This window comes from Halichondria panicea, chromosome 8, assembly GCF_963675165.1.
Source record: "Halichondria panicea chromosome 8, odHalPani1.1, whole genome shotgun sequence".
In the NCBI taxonomy this organism is placed as follows: domain Eukaryota; kingdom Metazoa; phylum Porifera; class Demospongiae; order Suberitida; family Halichondriidae; genus Halichondria; species Halichondria panicea.
This window is the reverse complement of record NC_087384.1, coordinates 1019566-1037546: the sequence shown is the minus strand read 5'-3', so window position 1 is coordinate 1037546 and position 17981 is coordinate 1019566. Positions and strand designations below refer to the sequence as shown.

Genomic DNA, 17981 nt, shown 5'->3' with positions numbered 1-17981 from the left:
CCACCTGCTAAGGGAAAGACAAGCTAGAGAGTGAGCAACTGGGTGCAGTTAATACTTCCAAGTACTGATTATGACCCTGTGATGAAGAAATCTTAGTATAGCACCATACTGTACTGATGCAAGTACAACAATGTACATATATAATTATTTCAGCTGTATACTTACATGGCTTACAACACATGCATGTTCAAATTTGTGTCCCCCTTCCCGTACACACCCCCTGCATGGGCGAATTTTCCCCCATCGTTTTTAACCACCTCTCAAAATTCCTGGGCAGAACCCTGCAATAGTACGGTGTGATAAAGATATGTTATGGCCTTTGAGTTTTACTTCTTTTGCCTGCATTTTGACTATTATACAATTGCATAAAAATGACAAAAAATAGTCGACTTGTCTTGCTAACTGTAATTGTGAGCTGGTGTTTGGCGTAGAATAACTTGTCCACGGAGTGTTGCTACTCTACTTAGTAGTAGCTCTAGCTGCACTAGAACGCTGTAGCTGCAGCCATTTATATTAGACTTGGACTTTTGGCATTGATCGTTTTTAATAAGAATCATGGTCGATCATTACCCACTCTTTGAGTTTCCTTGTGTTTCTAGATTTTGCCTTTGCTGCATCAAAATTAAAAATGTTCATCATGATCATTATAATGATAGCATTTTTAAGCTATTAGTAGCTATGTAGCTTTGACACCTCCACCGAGGCATCAACACTCACGGTGCTTTCATTGTCCAAGCTCGGTCCCTGGTCGAGTTCTTTCTAAAATAACGCTAGGTCGGCAACTGGGCCTTGTATCTATTGCCAAGGTGATAGTGAAAATGCGCAACTGAGTTCCCCAGAATCTGGGGAATTCGTTTTACGCTAGTTTGTAACATTTTACCGATCACCGGGACATGGTGAGGAGGAAACTCTATGACTGGACGATTGTTTTAGAAACTGTAGCATTGCGAGTAGTGTATGTATTATCGAGTACATGCACATGAGACGAGGACTTCTATGCTATCCAGGAAGAAAGCTTGAGTAAACTATATTAAGTAGATCCTTTTCAATTCTAGCATCTAAAAGTCTTTCAAGCCATTGACGTCACTGTTTCCATATTTATGCCGTTGCTAGGTTAGTATCCAAGCTAGATGATGTCAATAAGTCATACGCTATATGTCGGTTGATGACCACACCCTTAGGTATATTTCCGTTGTTTAGGGGTGCTCAACTCATGCTCGAGGCGCACCTTGGTTATACGTAGTTGACCTATACTTATTCACTTGTCTCTGTACAGGATGGGGCCACAGCATTACACGTAGCCTGTAAGAATGGTCACTGTGAAGTGGTAGAGTGCTTAGTGGAGAGAGCCCACTGTGACACCAGTGAGTTTCTATGTACATGTATGTACATAATTATATTATGCCAAAAATGTTCATCATGATATAATGTTTGTTATTGTCAAGGGCATATGAAGAGAAGAGGGCATGCAACTCACAATGTATACTGTGTATGCGTCAGCAGGATATGCTATATTTAGCTGTGATTAAGATTTAGCCAACTGCCCACTAGTGAACAGAGTAAAAACAAGAGTATAAAGTGCGTGCACGTGCAATAAATTCTTCACTATTCTTAGACATAAACTCCCTCTATTTATAATACGATAGATTGTTGTTGCACGCCCTTGCTATTGCTAATAGCCTGCATGTAGTTTTATGTTATACCTCCACCGAGGCGTCAGTACCTGCTGTGCTTTCATTCTGATAGTGCCGCTTACACTACTTCAACCCCCCCCCCCCATAGACATAATTATAGCAACTATATAGCTGTGACAACATTGCATGTAACCATAGGGCCAAGTGCCGTTTCCTAGTTACATGCAACAACCACTATAATTAGTCATGTGCTCGTACTGGCCTCATAATTAATATATCAGACAGTACAGTTAAGTAGAATGATTGTGATATAAGCAAGAGTCAACCTCATAGCATTGTTTGCGTCCATATGAACTGTTTATACTGTTTTTACTCTGGGGAATCAATTTTTGTCTTATTCCAGTTGTAAAGAGGAATAATGGCTGGACTCCCCTCCACACTGCTTGCTACAATGGACACAAAGATGTGGTACAGTACATGGTGGAGGGAGCCCACTGTGACATCAGTGAGTGTGATGACCCAGTTAGTAATAGCGTATTATAGTCACATGACTGGCTTGCATAACGCTTTACATGCAAATAAGATACACATTTTTAGGCCGTAGCCACAGCAACAGTGGAGTGTAATTATTTATGAGCTTGTTATGTTATCACTGACCTTATGTGCAGGTGTAACTGATGCTGGAGGCAGGACTCCACTTGACTATGCAATACAGGAGGGTCACACTGAAACCATCGAATATCTTCAGTCTCTTGGGGCACCATCTGCTGCTCCCAGTCAGAGCACTGACCCTCCAGTCGGCCAGCAGCCTCAAGGTACGTATACAGTTAGTGGTATAGAGCAGGCAGTGCCGTAGTGTATGCTACATGAGTGCTATAACAATCATAAATACATGCACTGCATTTATTGTGCATCACTCTTCTGCAAGGTATCTTTATCATGTCACGTGACATTATCCTATTTCTGCATACATGATCAGTATACTATGATGTGCAGTACTGTTTTTACTCTGTGCAGGGTTGTTGAACAAGCTACAATCACCCGCTATTCAACAGTCAGAGCGCATATCCCGAACAGTAAACGTGATTAATACTCTACACAAGCTTATGGGCATCACTCGTAAAAAAGCTAAACAATTGTTTTCTCGGAGAAGCAAAGAAAGTAAGTTATGTACATGACTGTTTGCATGTATTATGTACTTTAATGTGTGGTGCTCCACGCGTGCTTGACTGCAAGAACATTTACTAGTTAGAAAAAGGTAACGCTGTATGTTCAGTTAGGGTACTGCTATAATATCAACACAGAAAAGGAGTACCTCAAAAACAAGAGTGATCAAATCCTGGCCAAACGCGAAGGGCTGCCTCTAGGGAGTAAGGAACTGTACGTGTCATATAATTATGATATGAACCCAACTTATAGGTTATCAAGATGTTATATTGTCTCCTCATCTACCAACTGGAGGCATGAGTCAACCGCAAGAATCCAAACACAGTTTTGGTGAATATATAATAATTATTACCGTATATATAGCACAACATTTTCAAGGCACTTATATTTTGTGGAATGGCACATTGAATTTAATTCCGTGGGTTGACTACTTACCGGAAGCATTCCCAAGCTACGCTTTTAATCTTTGCACGTTATAGCAGATAATTCTAAAAGAACAATCAGGGGTTGAGGGGGAAGGTTTACGCACGCCGTAAAATGTTTGGCTACTCCCACATGTGTTAACCACACCACCTGTTACATGCTAGTGCATTACAGTAGATCTAGTTACATATTGCACATCATAGACAGTACTAATGTGATGATATCATTATTATACAAACGTTTTGGGGGGGAAGGTTCAACCCAGCCCCCCCCCACTAGATGAAACCCTGACAATGTGCGTGTGGAATTTGCTAATCCACGAAAACAGCGAAATATTAAGCCCCTCGAAAATTGTGCACTACAGTAGAACCTCGCTAATCCGAAGAGCCGGATATATGACATTTCTAAATACATGATGTTTCCGTACAGATATCATTAAGTGATTATGAATATCATAAACGAAGATATATTGATAATACTGTGGCCAGAAGGGAAGCTGCTAGCTACAAAAGTATTTTATCTCAACTTTCTCTCCAATAAATAAAAACAGAAACCGCTAAAATTACTACCGTATATAAATGTATGTGAGGTACGTGTATTGCTTTTCCAATAAAAAAGTGCTTTTTGTGTACTCTATTTGGCCTCTCCTCTGCTCAGATCTCCCTGGTGTTGAAGCTGTAGCCCACACTCACGTGATTGTCACCAACTCGTCCCAAACCTTCGTCTGGGATGGCCATGGGTTCAAACTCCACATACCCCAGGACTCCTTGCCAGCTGGTGTTGACCAGTGTCAACTGGACATCATGGCCAGTGTAGCTGGAGAGTACCAGTTTCCCGACAATCTCCAGTTGGTCAGCGGTGTCTTCTGGTTGCGTCCTCATCTCCCGGGTTCATTCCAGCGGCTGCTGACAGTCGAAATACATCACTGTGCCAAGATGACTGGCTCCACCAAGCTCTCATTTGTAAGAGCACTTTGCTCCCAGGAGAGTCTGCCGTACACATTCAAGCAGCTCAAAAGACGTGGCTCGTTCGCTGATCAGACATCGTACGGTTCACTAGAAGTGTCTCACTTCAGTGGACTGGCGGTGACTGGAGAGGATGTGGACAGAGAGTACACTGCCAGCCTCTACTACCTTGGGTCAGAGCTGCATAGCAGGGAAATACATTTTGTTGTCAGCTGGAATGATGAGATTCATAGAACAGTAAGTGCAGTACTATACATTTTCACCACATCATTGTTGTCCGTGCAGCGTGTGAGTGAGGAGTACTCATCTAAAGAAGCCATTCTCGGAGTGAACCATATCGTTGAGTTCGAGGAGGACAGTATAACACTGGATATTCCTATGGCTGGCGCTGAAGTCAGTGGAGGGTGGAGAATAACGCCAATGTTCCATCCTACGGTGAGCAAATGTTAATGTTCATGTAAAGTACATCCTCTTTACAGGTCACCAAGAAGCATGTTGATCAGTTTAAACCTGGACGGAGAATTCCGCACTGCCACTTGAAGGCTAAAGTGACAAGCAACCACGAGGTGTCTGCTCCAGAGCTACTCCACCAAGTCAAGCTAGTGGGTGCAAAGTTTCCCTACAACATCGTCACTATTAATCTGGACCAACAAACTCTTCCAGGTCAGAACACACCATATTTAATGTGTCACGCTTACACTTCTCAGTGTATACCCGAAATTGTTCGCATTTTTCGTGGGTTAGTGAGTTAGCAATCCTACACGAAACGGTTCTTTAATTATGTGCCCACGAAATTTAAGTGACTCGAAAATGCGCTATAATTATAGTGTACTCACCAAAACTGTGTTTGCATTCCTGCGGTTCGCAGTTTTCGTGCGTTAGCAATCCTAATTATGTGCGGCAATGTACAAAGATTAAAGGCATGGCTTCTGGTAAGCAGTCAAGTCAACCCACGAAATTTAATTGATATATACGGTATATGGTTTCCGTGTCGAATTATTATGCCTCTGAATGCACAGCGAGGTATATGCTAGTGTGTGTTGTGTGTGTTTGTAGAGTGTTACAGAAGTGCAAGTTTCTATAGGCTAGCGCTTCTAGTCAAGTTTTCACAATTTGTGGATTGCAAAATAATATTTCATTCTTGAGTTGTAGGTGGGCTATACTTGGAATGCCATTGTAGCCTTTCAGAACAGTTGCAACATTTTTTCCTGGAGTGTTGCTACTACTTGTATAGCAGTACTACATGTAGAACGCTAGCTATTGGTAGCTGCAATAGTGAGTAAAGAGCTGCACTGATCTGTTTCATGCAGCAGCCATTAATTTGGCTACAATCGTGGTCAATTTATTTCCCACTTTTTAAATGTAAAAATCGATTATAGCTATAGCTTCATACGTATTTTGTGCCTCCCCATCGAGGCACTGTATCCACGGTGCTTTCATAATTATATAGGTCCCGTGTAATAAATAAACTGCACAATTTTTAATTTATATGAGGTATATAGAATGTGGACTCGTCCTTCTTGTCAAGTAGAGTTAATAGTCCCACACCCTTTTCACTGGTTATTTGTCGTCACGACTAGTGTGTATATTGGTTGTTTTGTTGTTAGTAGCGGGATATGCATGAGTGTGTTATTTTAAGTTTCATTCATACTGTAGGATCATCTGCTCAACCAGTGAGTACAGCTCTTCAACGGTTGCTGGGCAAATGTCAACTCACTACTTCACAAATCAACGGGGAAATCCAACAAAAAGACATATCGCGTTTGGCTTCCTGCTTCGATAATGTGGAGCTCTATGTCGATGCGTTGGAATTAACCCCTGGCGAACAAACTGACGTTCGGTTGAAGAAAATTGACAGTAACCACCTAGCTATGATCGAGTGTTTGAAAATCTGGAAAAGAAGGAAGCCCTTACAAGCGACATTCAGGGCCCTTCTGGAGATGTTAGTAGAGATGAAGAAAGAGGCGATTGCTGCTCAAGTTCTGTCAGTACTCGAAGGTGAGATAATTGTGTACGTCATGTGTGGTATTTGAATGTTACATTGCAAACTTTGTGTCCTAGCTATGCCCATAGTCTACCACTCACACTCAGTGTGTCTAGCCTAACAGATCGATGTATGCCCTGCACCCAACTGTCATTGATAGGTTGCTGTCAGAGGAGGTCCGACAACCGTGCGCCTAACATTAATGTTTGCTGAATCAGCAGTTTTGCCTTTAGAGGTAGGTGTTGCACTCTTCTTAGACTTGGACTTGGTCCTCTGTCTTGTATTGTTAGGTCTAGTTTTAGTAATAGGAGCTCTAACTCTCCTGTAAAGGCAAATGTTGATTCAGCAAATATTAATTCTAGGCGCACGGTTGTCAGACCTCCTCTGGGTTGTTGTTGTACTACCCAATAACTCACTCTTTATTGCCTCCATGCATAGGAGCTGTGAGGAGGTGCACATAATACAGCACTCCATAGACTGTAGAGATGCCGGAACAGAACCCTTAGATCAGCTATATATCACTATTGTGTGATTGCATGTGTATGTTGTGTTTTGTGTAAATTGTCGAAATGTTTCGATATCTCATAATTATTAATAGCTAAATATACTGCAACTAACCAATACTGCAACTAACCAGAATGATTGCATCTTTTATTCTTGTGCGCTATTACTTACTGTACTGCTATGTAAATTGAATGAGAACAGTACTTAGACTCGGTCACCCTTAGACAGTGCAGCTAGGCCAAAATAGTGATGTGGCAGATAATAGCCGCGGCTTAAAAACTATCCTACATATATATACCGTATATCTTCTAATTTATCGGACAGCAAAAAATAATTATTTTGGAAATTGTCCGGGTATAATTGGAACAGAGCATGCGAAGTGTCCGGAATAATTAGAACAAGCAAGCAGCTGCATGCGAGCTAGCTAAGTTTAATAGAACAAGGTACGACTGAATAGTACTAACTATCTAAAACTAGCTACTCAAAGCTATCTAACTGCAGCACTCCAAGTCTTACTTACCGTCTACGAATGGTAACTCAACTTTTCAAGATATTGTCCGGATATTTAGAACAAATGTAATATTAAAGTACTGGAGTGTCCGTTGTATTAGAACAACGAAAATTGCCCAAAAGAGTGTCCGGGGTAATTAGAAGTGTCCGATAAATTAGAAGATATACGGTACCTCGAATCTAATGAACTTTTGCAGGTTTGTTTTAAATTGAGGCACAGTCATGCTCTCTATAATTAAACCTTAATGGTTACTTTCGATGCACTAAAATAATGTTTAAGGTTTTCGAGGATTGACGTTGAACCTCGAAAATTGGTTTACTTCTGGTTGAAAAACCTCGATCTCGATCTGCTGTGACCAGTGGAACCTCTAAAATCCGCAACATGTTTATAATAGTTTGGGCAGTCCGCGAATGTGCCTTGAAATAACCCGCTATGTTAGATACAATGTTATAAACGGGTATTAATTTGAGTCATTAATTAACGCTCATCTCTATCTGACTCCCAAATTAACTTCCCATTCAACATTCAGACAATAATTATAGCTGCAGCTTAAAACGACCCTACCTCGAGTCTAATATTTTTGCGCGCAGTTCTGTCCCGATCAAAGATATTGATCATTAATTAATTTTATGTTCCTTTAATAAATAAACGTAGACTACGAATTGGTAAATTATGTCACTACATTTTATTCAATAAATTATTTTCTAGTTTGCTAACCAATTAGCTAGCTATAGCCAGTGTGGTGAAGTGGGAAGTGCGGCCTGGGATCGAGGCTAAGGTGTATCTGGATACTGCTCTTGCGCATGTTAACGATCACTTGTATTAGTAGTGACAGACGAGGGGAGATGATAATGTACGGCACTGTTGGGGGGTGGGTGTCATTGGCCTATCACCAATCCAGTGCGAGCGGAGTCAACCCTATCGTAAAAGAATTGAAAGGAATAGCCAGTTCCTCTATGAACTCGGCGAGCACGGAAAGCAAAACCAGCGTTGGTAGCCAAGGAACAGAGAATGCTGCTAGCGAGATTTTGGAAGCTGAAGAGCAATTTGTGTATCCAATGGACGAGAAGGCAGCTGTATCTACTGCAGACTCTGCGGATTATCCAATCGACGTGGTGATTGAAGTTGTCAATGGCAACAGGAATGAAAGTTTCTCGTCTTCCGAGAACTCCAGTAAAATTGAATGGCAGAAAAATAACATTTTACAAGTCACTACTACTGAAGATTTTTCTAGTGCTCCCTCGAATGATACTGACAAACTCAGCGCAAGCAGCAAGCAGGCGATGGAGGGCATGCAAGAACATGAACATTCTAGTAGGACTGACAGCGTACATGTAGTAAAGTCATCAGCTTGTCTGGTTTTGTGATTTTGATTGTTCGTGCATGAAAATGTGTTTAGCGTGCAGTGTTGTGTACGTGTGTATGAAAACATTCATGGTCATGGTTTACGTGACGTCACCACATACCAAACTATGCTCTGTTGCACTTTAGATCATGAGTCTAGCGCGCGGGGGAGGGGCTGGCTGACACATTTGACGTCTCCGCAGGAAAAAGTGGGCGTAGCTGGGGACTGCATTCATAGCCCTCAGGATAATATTTATAGGGACTCCATAGGTCCGTGCATGCTAGGATCAAAGTTCTATGTGCTGGGTATAAGACTACAGTTAGTCTGAGAGTTATCAGAAGCAACTAACTAACTCTACTGACAGCAGGCAGCTCAGCCCCTCCCCCTCAAGCAAATGGCAACATGATGAGTTCTCAAAGACATTGGCAAGACAAGAAAGAGGAGGAGCGTCTTCCCCGGCTCCCCACAGGTCCACAGAGACATGAGAGAGAAGTAAGAAGGTCCCTGCCCGTTGAAGAGAGCTCAAGAAGCCTCCCTGTGTTGCTCAAGAGAAAGGAATCGCTGATGGCATTCGAACCAGTTATAGTCAAGTTTGTCAGGAATGGAGACAAATTCTTCGAAGGAGTCAAGGTGAATGTCTCTAAAAGAATGGTAAAGAGCTGGGACGTCCTTCTGTCTGAGCTCTCTACGAGAATCAACCTACCGGCTGGAGTGAGGAACGTTTACACACCTGAAAATGGCCACAAGGTGACCAGACTCTCTCAGTTGGAACATCATGGGACGTACGTGTGCGGCTCCACTGAGCCGTTCAAAAGAATAGACTATAGCAATTTGAAGCACCCTGACTGGAAAAGTCCAACAAAGAATCGAAACCAGGACAACGGTGTAGAATCTGTGTTTGCTAGAAACTATTCCATCGATCTCAGCTGTAGTATGCAAAGCATCCGACACAAACTAAACCCATCATCGCTAAACAGCAGTATGTCAGAAAATCACCTGCCTCTTTATACGAGAAAGCCAAGAAAATTGAGGCCATTAAGACAAAATTCTCTGACTGCACCGGATGAAACACTAGAGAATGTTATCCACAGGGAAAACTCCCCCACTGTGAATACTGTAGCCCAGGAAACAGTGTCCTTCACTATATTTAGGAATGGACCACTTCCCAGAGAAAGAGTGTCAGTCATTTTAAAGAAGGGCTCCTCTTGGGAGAGTATAAAGCAATTGATAAGTCGTAACTTTGTTAGCATTAATGGTTGTTTGAGATTATTCACTCTGAGTGGTGCGGCGGTGACGAGCTTGGACGAGCTATGGAGGGCAGGGTTCATCCTGATTGCAGCTGGAGCAGAGGTCTTTGACATTAGTACATTTCTGAGTGGAGAAGGTGAGACTATATTGTATATGTGCGTTCTAGTTAATTACTACCTCGTTATTTATGTATTGCACCATGCATTCCCTTATCCTGCCCCTTCCAGTATAATAATTATAGTGATATTTATTAGTTATCGTTGTAACCATAACAAGGCCTTGTGTGTGGTACTGGTCCGGTGATGAGTAAACATTGTTAATTTGTTTATTGTGATGGACAAAGAAGCGATGGGATGTACAATGCCACCCAAAATATATGTTTGTTGGTCTCCTATTTGGTGGTCACAAACACACAACATGGTACATTTTTTGCATACCGATAATTCCACAGCCTTCTGATCAACACAACTGCCTTGAATCCAATTATCTATCAATTAACATGTTTTGGTCCCAATGAATTTGCTTAAAGTGGTTCAATATGGTTTGATGAAAACATGTGTTACAATACCTCATGACCTACACCTGCAGCTGGTTCTCTCCACCCACGCACTAATTTATACGGCCTGTGTACTAACACAAACCCTTCTAACTACAATGTTTTCTTGTAGTGAATGAGTGGTAGTCAAAACAATGGTAGTTGATGCCGCACAAAACGGTCATTTGGCAGACTAACTACCAGCTGGCGTTGGTGGTGTAACGGTCAGCATTGTTGCCTTCCAAGCAATAGATCCGGGTTCGACTCCCGGCCAACGCAGTTTATTTTTGCTAATTAATTATAATCCTCAATTATTTTTCATTTGTTTTGGTTCAATATGATTTGTTTGAACACGTGCTAAAATCTCCATGACCTACACCTGCAGCTGGTTATCTCCACACCCAGGCACTAATTTTTATAACTTGTGTGTGTGTGTACTAACCGTTACCACGGTCACTACAATGTTTTCGTAGTGAATGAGTGTTAGTCAAAACAATGGTGGTTAGTGCCACACAAAACGGTAGTTTGGCAGCTAAACTACCAGCTGGCGTTGGTGGTGTAACGGTCAGCATTGTTGCCTTCCAAGCAATAGATCCGGGTTCGACTCCCGGCCAACGCAATTTATTTTTGCTAAATCCTTAATATAATTATTTACTAATTATAATTGTAATTAATATTCTACTTCTTTTCTCTCACGTTGCAGGTATAAAAACGAGCTCCACAAATAGCTCCACAAATGTTACCAACACCATAGCAACCAGTCAACCTGTACGAGAAGAGCAGGAGATGTCCAATCAGTCAAGTCCTAATGAATCCACAACTGAACTAAATAATGACACTGTTGATCCCAGTAATAAGATGATGTCACCAGACAAGTCAACTTCTATCCCAACCAACTCAATATCAGAACCTATTGAAACGAAGATGACCGAAACTGAAGAGGAGACTCCTACTAATCATACAACAATAGACTCCCAACCTAATCAAGACAGCACAGCAGTTGACTCTTCCATTGATGTTAGTGACTCCACCCCTCACACGTCCCCCGCCCACATGTTCCCTGAGGAGGAGATACGACCACGACCTCTTTCGTTGCTCAGTACGAAAGACAGCGACCGTCCGATCTCCGTCTCCTCAGAGGAGTTTGATTCTCCAATGAGGAAGGCGTACAGTAAGCATTCATTTCGTTAGCCTCGCATCCAGAGGCCTGAATTCGAGGCTAATATTTAGTGTGTGGGGAGATAATAGTGTGCATGTGTAGTACACGCGCACACACATTTAACACACTACCCCCCCACACACACATTTAACACACTACCCCCCCACACACACACCTGTAGGGGAGGGTAGTAGTTGAGTGTATGTGCAGAAGAGTGAACTTGTATAAATTTAAACATTACTTCTGTTTGCAATGTGTACGTTAAACATCAATCCACTATAATGCAGCACTGTACCCTCGCCATGTCCTGCCCAAGACCCCCCAGAGTGATATATCCCTAGGCATGGCGTGTCCGCAATCAATGATTGATATGATGCTACCAAAACTAGTAAGTTCTGCCAATTAACATATCGATCCACTGCTATCTGTTACACTACAACTATACAGCATTTACTCCGTGTGGACAGTGAGGACTCTGGATCAGAGACATCGGAGCTTCCCCCTCGTCCTCAACGGAGGAGCGTGGGAATACAAACAGAATGTGAGTGAAACGTGCATGGTGGTGACGTACCTTGACCTTGTTGGTGGTGACGTACCTTGACCTTGTTGGTGGGGGCCGTACCTTGACCTTGTTCCCCTCTCTCTCCTATATGTAGATATGTCTGACGAGCTGTCGACTATAATAGACGTATCTCAGCACCAGGTGAGCCTCAGCTGCACTGATATATTAGTACCGGATTCAACCTGGATTAGGCGTCGCGTAAACAGGGCTTAGGTTGCATGCACAATCGTGTCCCTCAATTTTTTAGTTATATTATAGATTTTTATGGCGAATGTGTTAATTCCACTGTAGGACAATGAAGTTCAAGTAGAGGTGGAGGCAGTCGTTTGGTAAGATCTTAACTATTAAGTGTGTAACATTATATTGATCTGCTATTATTTTCTTTTACAGCAGTGAACCAACTGACAGTGTATCAGAGAGACCTTCCCTTGGTCACTGTAGTAACAAGCAGACGAGAGACAAGTACAGTATGGGTGCAACGATGCATGAAGGACGCTATGCCACAGTCCATGCCTGCACCAGCAAGACTAGTGATCAGGAGTACTTTGTGCGAGTGTTCAACAAGGCAAAGATATTTTGGAATGATGATCATATTTTGAGGGAAATCAAAATCCTAACTAAACTGAGGCATGAGCACGTGATGACTGTCATCGACCAATGGGAGACCTCCGATGAGATATGTATGGTCATGGAGCCAACAGAGGTAAACCCTAACAGCTTCAGCTAACATGTTTTATAGTTACAGGCAGCTATAAGTATTGTCAGGAGCAGCTATAAGTATTGTCAGGAGCACTCCTGGTGTTCTGTGTTCTACATTAACAAGCCCCAGCGCAGCTAGCTGAGCTACCTGTGTTCAGGTTGTTTCGCAGTAGGTGCTCTTGCAATAGCTGCCATTTCCGTCAGCTTCCTGGATACTTATCTAATTGCTAACTGTACAGCTTTCATAATGACTTTTGCCAAGTCCAAGTGATCGATTAATAATAAATTATTTTTAGGCAGTGAGCATTATTGCAAGGCTTGCCTGGCATCTTAGGTCCTTCAAAGTAACCACAGCCAACCCTCCCCACCTCATACACACACCACACACATACCACACACCTACACCACACACACACTCCACACACACACACACACACACACAACACACACACACACACACACACACACGCACGCACCACAGGGTAGTGACTTGTACGACTGCATCCAGCATTGCAAAGTGTTTAGTGAATCAGACACTGTAAAGGTCATGCACCAACTAGGACTCGCCCTGGTCTATCTCCATGCCAACAGCATCGTACATAGGGATATACGACTGGAAAATATTTTTGTAAGTGAGCTAGTTAGCTAAGTCAAGTCAAAGTCAGTCAAATTTCTCTCAGAAGGCAAAATTTTGAGGGCTAAAATAATGTACATTTTAAATACTGCCCACATAGCTGACAGTGCACAATGGAGATGGGTGGAGTCTCAAGCTCGGTGGTTTCAGCCTTGCTACCACAGTAACAGAGCCACTGTGCATGGAATGCGGGAAAGAGTACTTCAGAGCTCCGGAGATGAAGGCAGGCACTGGGTAAGAGGTCGTAGGGGTCACTCAATACTAGCTAATATAATGTATGGGCACTGGGTAAGAGGTCTTGCAGACCACTCGATATATACCTAATAATGTGTGGTTGTCCTCACAGGTATAATACCAAGGTGGATGTGTGGGCGGCTGGGATGCTGTGCTACCTGCTGCTCTCAGGGAAGATGCCCTTTACAAGGTACGTACAATGCATACAGTGTGTGTGTGTGTGTGTGTGGGTGTGGGTGTGTGTGTGTGTGTGTGTGTGTGTGTGTGTGTGTGTGTGGGTGTGTGTGGGTGTCAATTGATCATCCCATGCTGTGATAGATCCAGCTATATTCACCGAGCCTGCAGGTAACATTGCATGATTGCTCACAAAGAGTTTAGTTTTTTTGTTGAAAACGATAATACCATAAAAATTATATCTTGGGCTCTTACTACTCTCACTTTAGGAAAAGCCAGGCTGATTTGGCGAGTCTCAATCGAATGTTTCCAGCAACCTATTGGAGTGAAGTTTCTGAGGATGCGAGGGACTTCATTGGACACCTCCTGCAGCCCAACCCCCAGCGGAGACACACCTCCAGTCAAATGATGCAACACAAATGGATCAATGTGAGCAAATGGACCCTTCACAATACTAACTACAATGTCATGTAATTACGATGTCGATAAGCCCTAGCTTGCTAGCCCTAGCTTGCTAGCCCTAGCTTGCTAGCCCTAGCTTGCTAGCCCTAGCTTGCTAGCCCTTTGCCTTCTGTGGCCTTTTTGGCTCATTACCTTTGAGAGTCCATACTGTAACTCGACAAAAAAGCCATCAATATCAATACTAATGCATTCAGTAGCTTCTAGAGAAATTAAGGTATACCATATCAAATTAAGGTCAAAAATCTGCTAATTAGCTATATGCTATTGATTTCATGCTACTACCCTCCACTCCTCACACACACCACACACCACACACACACACATGCACCACACAATGTCCTTATATAGGAGGTACACAAGAGTGGACGAGAGGACAAAAGTCGCCAGCTGATGGAACACATCAACACTCAAGCTGCTGATAATATTGCATCAGTCCTTGTACTCAGTGTAAGTTACATAGCAGAATGTAACAATGATAAAAGACAAGAAATTAATTATTAAGACTCAGTTAGAGAAGTTCAATTGTTTGACGTTTTCGTTGATTGCATAGTTTGTTAGGTTTCTTCCTGCATGGAATATAAACGTAGCCACATGATTAACAGCATTTGTCATGTGATGTACAGGTGACGGCATTAGACCACCGACTAATGAACAACAAGGAAAGCAAGAGACTAAAATAAGAAAAACAATCAGAAATCATAATTATATTTTCTATGTCATGTGATTTGACTCACTTTTTTACTGTCATCTGAAGTAGTTGTCAATTGAATCTTCATCTGTGAATGGTGTGTGTGTGTTCCAACATAACTATGGTAATTATGGTAACAGTGTGTACTACCAGGAGCAAGTAAAAGATGCTCTGCTACAATGGTGCATGTGATCCACTCTGACAAAAATACGTAATAAGCGGCCTGTAATTAGGCTAGTAGAGAAACATGCACGACACATGGACAAGCTTTAACAACCTCCAAAAGTAGCAACCTATATTAAAACTTAATTAAATCTACTAAATACACACTAATTACCATAGAATGCATCCTTGTGTCGATACTCTCCATGGAGCTCATCATCGTCGCTGTTGCTATGACTACCAGCAGGTGAGATATCCTCTTCATCAGGATAATCATTCCTCCAGTTTCCCTCATCTATATATACGTGTGGGGTGGGCGGACGTGTAGTTATGACCAATCAGATTACAGACATACCGTTTGAGTCGTCATCGTCATCGTCATAATCATCGTCGATGATGTCATGAACCAACTCTACCTCCATCTCACGGACACACACACTCCCCCAGTCCCTACACACACACACACACAGAGATACTATAACAAGAGATCACATCTTACCCCCCCCACATGCACACATACGTGGGGGGGATACAAGTACACGCCCCCCCACACGCACACATACGTGGGGGGATACAAGTACATGCCCCCCCACACGCACACATACGTGGGGGGAGATACAAGTACATGCCCCCCCCCACACGCACACATACGTGGGAGAAGATACAAGTACATGCCTCCCCCCCACACACGCACACATACGTGGAGGGGGGGATACAAGTACATATATGATGTTATGTATAATTATACACTGTACAGGGATGTACCCACACTGATCAACGGTGGTTGGTTCTTAGGCCTATTTACCACATAATGGGAAGCTAGTGTGGAATTGATTGTGAGGATTGAAGATCGAAAATAGCCACACTTAGAACATTCACTGATACTTACATTGTGGTGACTCCTTCTCTGCTCAGGTCCTGAGTGTAGTACAGGTCATACACAAACTGAAGATCATCATCTGACTCTGAGTGAGAGGGCATAGAACTGTAACTTCATACTACCATGCAATGGAGATGAATATAATTATTCTTGCTTTATCAAATTGGGCAAGTGCGTGTATAGGCTCAGAGTAAGGAAACATATAGCCTAGAAACAGTGGATTTTGGCTTGAAACACATATTTTACTCTAATAGCCTTTGCTGTCTGGTAAAATTGGCCTACAATCTAAGTAGGCACACTACCGGTACACTCATATAATTAGGTTATTGGAATAATCTGGCCTTCCAGCAAATCAATCTACGGTTACTGCATGTACCTTGTGCAGTCTTTTCTCTGGTCAGTGTCACATCGTTGCAAGTAATTGCACTCTTAGTAGAGACAGTAGAAGCCCCGCCCACTAGAGGGGGTGGGCTGGGGACGGCATCTTCTTCAAAGTCCAGTATGCACAGGTTGCTTTGGGTCTGCACTGATTGGTCACTGTGTGCGCGTATGTAGAAGTACAAGGTTGAGTGTGTTTGAAACGGGAGTAGAAAGCAGAATTAGGCTAATTGGATGGAACCTAGCATTGATTCAAACGAAACGTATTATAAAGGACATTCAAAAAAATTTAACATTTTTTCTAGTCATCAGGGGAGCACCAATCCCATCCATTGCTAGTACACAATGTTATGAGGGGTGAGTAGTGCCAAAAGGAGGATGTTTTTAGGAGGCAGGTGTTTGTTTGGTGGCGGCGGGTGTGTTTACTTGCTGGCGGCGGCTTAACCTCGAGGTGACGGCGGGTGTTTACTTGGTGGAGCCTCGAATATATTAATGTAGATGTGAATAAGGACCACTTGACCTTTAACTAATTAAAGTTATCTTGCAGACTACTTCTCAAGCTTGTTTTTAGTGTCTGGGAGGGATTGTGGAGTGGTCAAGACCAGTCCAGACAGTTGCTCTAGCGCTGACCTGAGGCTGATATCAGGTTGCTTATGGTCTCGAGGCTAGCACAGGAGCACCCTCTGTTTCTCTATTAGCTAAGGTCAAGTGGTTCTAACCTCATCTATATTCACGGCTGGCTTTACATTTTCGAGGCTAAGCCACCGCCACCAACCACATCGCCGCCATCCTGGAGGTTAAGCCGCCGCTAAAAAACTGACACCTGCCGCCACCTTCGAGGTTAAGCCGCCACCACCAAGTAAACACCGCCGCCTCCTAACACAGCAAATTTGTTTTCTTTTGGCACTATTCACCTCTCATACAATGTGTGTGTTACCTTGGTGGTGTTTGCTGGTCTGGTAGAGATCGGTACTGAGACACCAGCTTATAGCGATGTTCATTGCGACTGACCTACAGTAATCATTATAACCATGTTTGAAGAGAGATCACAATTGCTAGCAAACCTTCTGTTGTTCTCTCCTCTGTTGTTTAGAGTCCTCCAAAGAGAGGCCGGCTAGAGGGTTGAGCTTAACCAGTTGAGAGTGGCCTCGGACCTTCTCCTGTGGAGATACAATGTCACCATAGCTACTATCAGTATCTGATCACTCACGATGATCAGCTCTTCACTTGCAGATGCACTAACCACAGTGCCGGCAAACTTGAACACACTCAAAGGTGCTGCATTGAGGTTTGGGTATAGGTAATGGATGATAGGGGGAGGGACGACATACCATCAGCATCGGTGCAGAGGGGGTCAATCTTCATATGCTTAACAATCACTGCAGTGTGTGGGTGTATGTTTAATGTCAGAGTGAGAGCATGCAGCAAGATAATTAAATATTATATTGATGTGACCCACTCAGAGCCTCTGCTGGGTCCTCTTCCCTCTTCCTCTTGACTCTAAGCACCACTGGGGGTGTCTGCAGTGTTCCAGTAGCCATTCTTTATAGTACACTAGCACTGGTTGAAAATGATGATTAGGTATGGGTGAATAATTAAAAAGCAAGGAATAATAATAATAATTATATCTTAT

The 17981-nt window shown here is 42.8% G+C and overlaps 3 protein-coding genes and 2 non-coding genes across 8 annotated transcripts in view; 4 read left to right on the top strand and 1 right to left on the bottom strand.

Annotated features, from left to right (window-relative positions):
- Nucleotides 1–6776, top strand: part of LOC135339653 (serine/threonine-protein phosphatase 6 regulatory ankyrin repeat subunit B-like) — a 95173-nt gene extending 88397 nt beyond the window's left edge. For all 3 annotated transcript variants that reach the window (XM_064535870.1, XM_064535869.1, XM_064535868.1), the window contains 12 exons: nt 1277–1364; nt 2038–2139; nt 2303–2449; nt 2652–2795; nt 2939–3004; nt 3054–3131; nt 3882–4426; nt 4475–4624; nt 4669–4852; nt 5846–6187; nt 6334–6408; nt 6612–6776. In XM_064535870.1, coding sequence (XP_064391940.1) covers nt 1277–1364; nt 2038–2139; nt 2303–2449; nt 2652–2795; nt 2939–3004; nt 3054–3131; nt 3882–4426; nt 4475–4624; nt 4669–4852; nt 5846–6187; nt 6334–6386 — 1899 coding nt within the window. In that variant the 3' untranslated portion in view covers nt 6387–6408; nt 6612–6776. The remainder of the gene's footprint in view (nt 1–1276; nt 1365–2037; nt 2140–2302; nt 2450–2651; nt 2796–2938; nt 3005–3053; nt 3132–3881; nt 4427–4474; nt 4625–4668; nt 4853–5845; nt 6188–6333; nt 6409–6611) is intronic.
- Nucleotides 6777–8775: 1999 nt separating this feature from the next.
- On the top strand, nt 8776–15047 carry LOC135339663 (serine/threonine-protein kinase DCLK1-like). Of its 2 annotated transcripts, none has more exons than XM_064535891.1 (13): nt 8776–9917; nt 11020–11487; nt 11763–11863; nt 11923–12016; nt 12132–12178; nt 12329–12366; nt 12431–12740; nt 13218–13364; nt 13471–13604; nt 13717–13794; nt 14048–14207; nt 14589–14687; nt 14864–15047. In XM_064535891.1, the coding sequence occupies exons 1-13, from the start codon at nt 8936–8938 to the stop codon at nt 14918–14920; spliced, it is 2715 nt and encodes a 904-aa protein (XP_064391961.1). In that variant the 5' UTR covers nt 8776–8935; the 3' UTR covers nt 14921–15047. The 2 variants fall into 2 exon arrangements, with proteins under 2 accessions (XP_064391961.1, XP_064391960.1); XM_064535890.1 differs by having other exon boundaries at nt 8777–9917; nt 12428–12740.
- Trnag-ucc (transfer RNA glycine (anticodon UCC)) lies at nt 10524–10595 on the top strand. Its single transcript has one exon. It is a non-coding gene; the product is annotated as a tRNA-Gly (tRNA).
- Trnag-ucc (transfer RNA glycine (anticodon UCC)) lies at nt 10864–10935 on the top strand. The gene has a single exon. It is a non-coding gene; the product is annotated as a tRNA-Gly (tRNA).
- On the bottom strand, nt 14615–17949 carry LOC135339782 (probable RNA polymerase II nuclear localization protein SLC7A6OS). The gene is made up of 11 exons (XM_064536048.1): nt 17808–17949; nt 17680–17727; nt 17559–17626; nt 17413–17508; nt 17286–17359; nt 16347–16507; nt 15980–16055; nt 15446–15540; nt 15266–15385; nt 14975–15016; nt 14615–14806 (listed from the first exon to the last, which is right to left on the bottom strand). The coding sequence occupies exons 1-10, from the start codon at nt 17887–17889 to the stop codon at nt 14985–14987; spliced, it is 852 nt and encodes a 283-aa protein (XP_064392118.1). The 5' UTR covers nt 17890–17949; the 3' UTR covers nt 14615–14806; nt 14975–14984.
- Nucleotides 17950–17981: the final 32 nt, after the last annotated feature.